Source organism: Zerene cesonia, unplaced genomic scaffold, assembly GCF_012273895.1.
Source record: "Zerene cesonia ecotype Mississippi unplaced genomic scaffold, Zerene_cesonia_1.1 Zces_u003, whole genome shotgun sequence".
Classification (NCBI taxonomy): domain Eukaryota; kingdom Metazoa; phylum Arthropoda; class Insecta; order Lepidoptera; family Pieridae; genus Zerene; species Zerene cesonia.
This window is the reverse complement of record NW_024045133.1, coordinates 1498544-1500142: the sequence shown is the minus strand read 5'-3', so window position 1 is coordinate 1500142 and position 1599 is coordinate 1498544. Positions and strand designations below refer to the sequence as shown.

The 1599-nt window shown below is 34.6% G+C and overlaps 1 protein-coding gene across 1 annotated transcript in view; it reads right to left on the bottom strand.

Moving 5' to 3' along the window:
* Positions 1–1599, bottom strand: part of LOC119838482 (xaa-Pro aminopeptidase ApepP-like) — a 14254-nt gene that overhangs the window by 916 nt on the left and 11739 nt on the right. The window contains exons 13-15 of the mRNA XM_038364431.1: positions 1567–1599; positions 1232–1345; positions 1–59 (exon numbers count right to left, since the gene is read on the bottom strand). The exon at positions 1–59 is cut by the window's left edge and continues 26 nt beyond it; the exon at positions 1567–1599 is cut by the window's right edge and continues 123 nt beyond it. Coding sequence (XP_038220359.1) covers positions 1–59; positions 1232–1345; positions 1567–1599 — 206 coding nt within the window. The remainder of the gene's footprint in view (positions 60–1231; positions 1346–1566) is intronic.

The window sequence follows — 1599 nt, the reverse complement described above, 5'->3', positions numbered from 1 at the left end:
GTCAAAGTGTTAAAACCCAGTACACCTCGACCGTCGAAGTCACCGAGCAGGTTCGAAGCCTGTGTATTAAAAATTCATCATCATCATCATGATAATCATCATCATCATCAGGCCATATATGTTCTCATAGCTGGTACACGGGCCTCCTATGCGGGTTCTGGCCATAATCCACCACGCTATAGTAATAGAGGTACTGGTAGAGTGTTATATTATCTGTGGTAGAGTTTTTTTTATACAAGCATTTGTCCACGGCTTCGCACGCGTTTATATTCCAGTAGTAGTTTAATAGATGTTATTATACATATAAACCTTCCTCTTGAAGCAAGTTATCTATTAAAAACACCCCCATCACAATATGCTGCGTAGTTTTAAAGATATAAGCATAGACAGGAACATGGGGACAGAGAGAGAAAGCGAATTTGTTTTATACTATGTAGTCATTACACCAAATAAATTACATAAATTTAAATGCGTTTCAAATATACAATAACAATGCACGTATTTACTTGAAAAAAGAAAAACTATTTTAAGAGACGAAAAAAAAAAACACCACCGTCAAACGGTCTGACTTAGACTAAATTTAAATAGGACACGAAAAGCACCTAGCTTTTAAATCAAAATCGGTTAACCCAATCGCAATTTCTGCGGTAACAAACACAAACACAAATAGGATAGTCGAACCGATAAACTCTTTTATCTAAAGTTTTTTAAAACATTAGACTTGAAAATAAAAGAATCCTCTCCCAGATTCAATTTTAAAATCTTTATATTTAACATGGACTAAAACGAAATAAAATGAAAAAATAAATAGGCTCTAGCCGCACGCCCCGGTTCCGCTCGGGTAGTCATTTACCGTTATTGAAATAATATGAACTATCCTATCTTTTAAGTTGGATCAAACTGCGCATGGTGTACAAATTTGATTAAAAAGGTTAAGTAGTTTGGGAGTCCATCGTGGTCAAACAAAGTGACACGTAATTTATATATGTCAAGATATACAGGTGTATATATCCTACTAATATTATAAATGCGAAAGTTTGCAAGGATGTGTGTGTGTTTGTTGCTCTTTCACGCAAAAACTACGGAACCGATTACAATGAAATTTGGTACGTTGACATCTGGACAAGTGCAATAACATATGGGTTAATTTTTTTTCCGGTATTCCTACGGGATGCGGACTAAAGCGGGTGAAACCGCGCGGCTCAGCTTGTATATATATATTGGTATATACCCTTGGATGGTTGGATGTTTTGTTGACTTCGATAATCTCGACAAGGTCCTCGTGCCGTATACCATATTCGCCTACTTTGTAGTAACCCGGTTCTGAAATCAAATAATAAATAACATGTTCAATATAAAATATTTAATTTGTTATTGAACATATATATAATAATAATATTGATATAAAAGCTAAGAAAACACGGAAAGACAGCGGTACTTTGGCATTTATATATATATATATATATATATATATATCCACTATTCTTGGGAGGCGGCATAATATACTCATATGTAGGACAATTTTATTTTTAACCAGTTCCGGGAACTTTCCTATCAAAAGCAGAATTGTAAGCACATGAAATCTTCCCAATCGTTCAC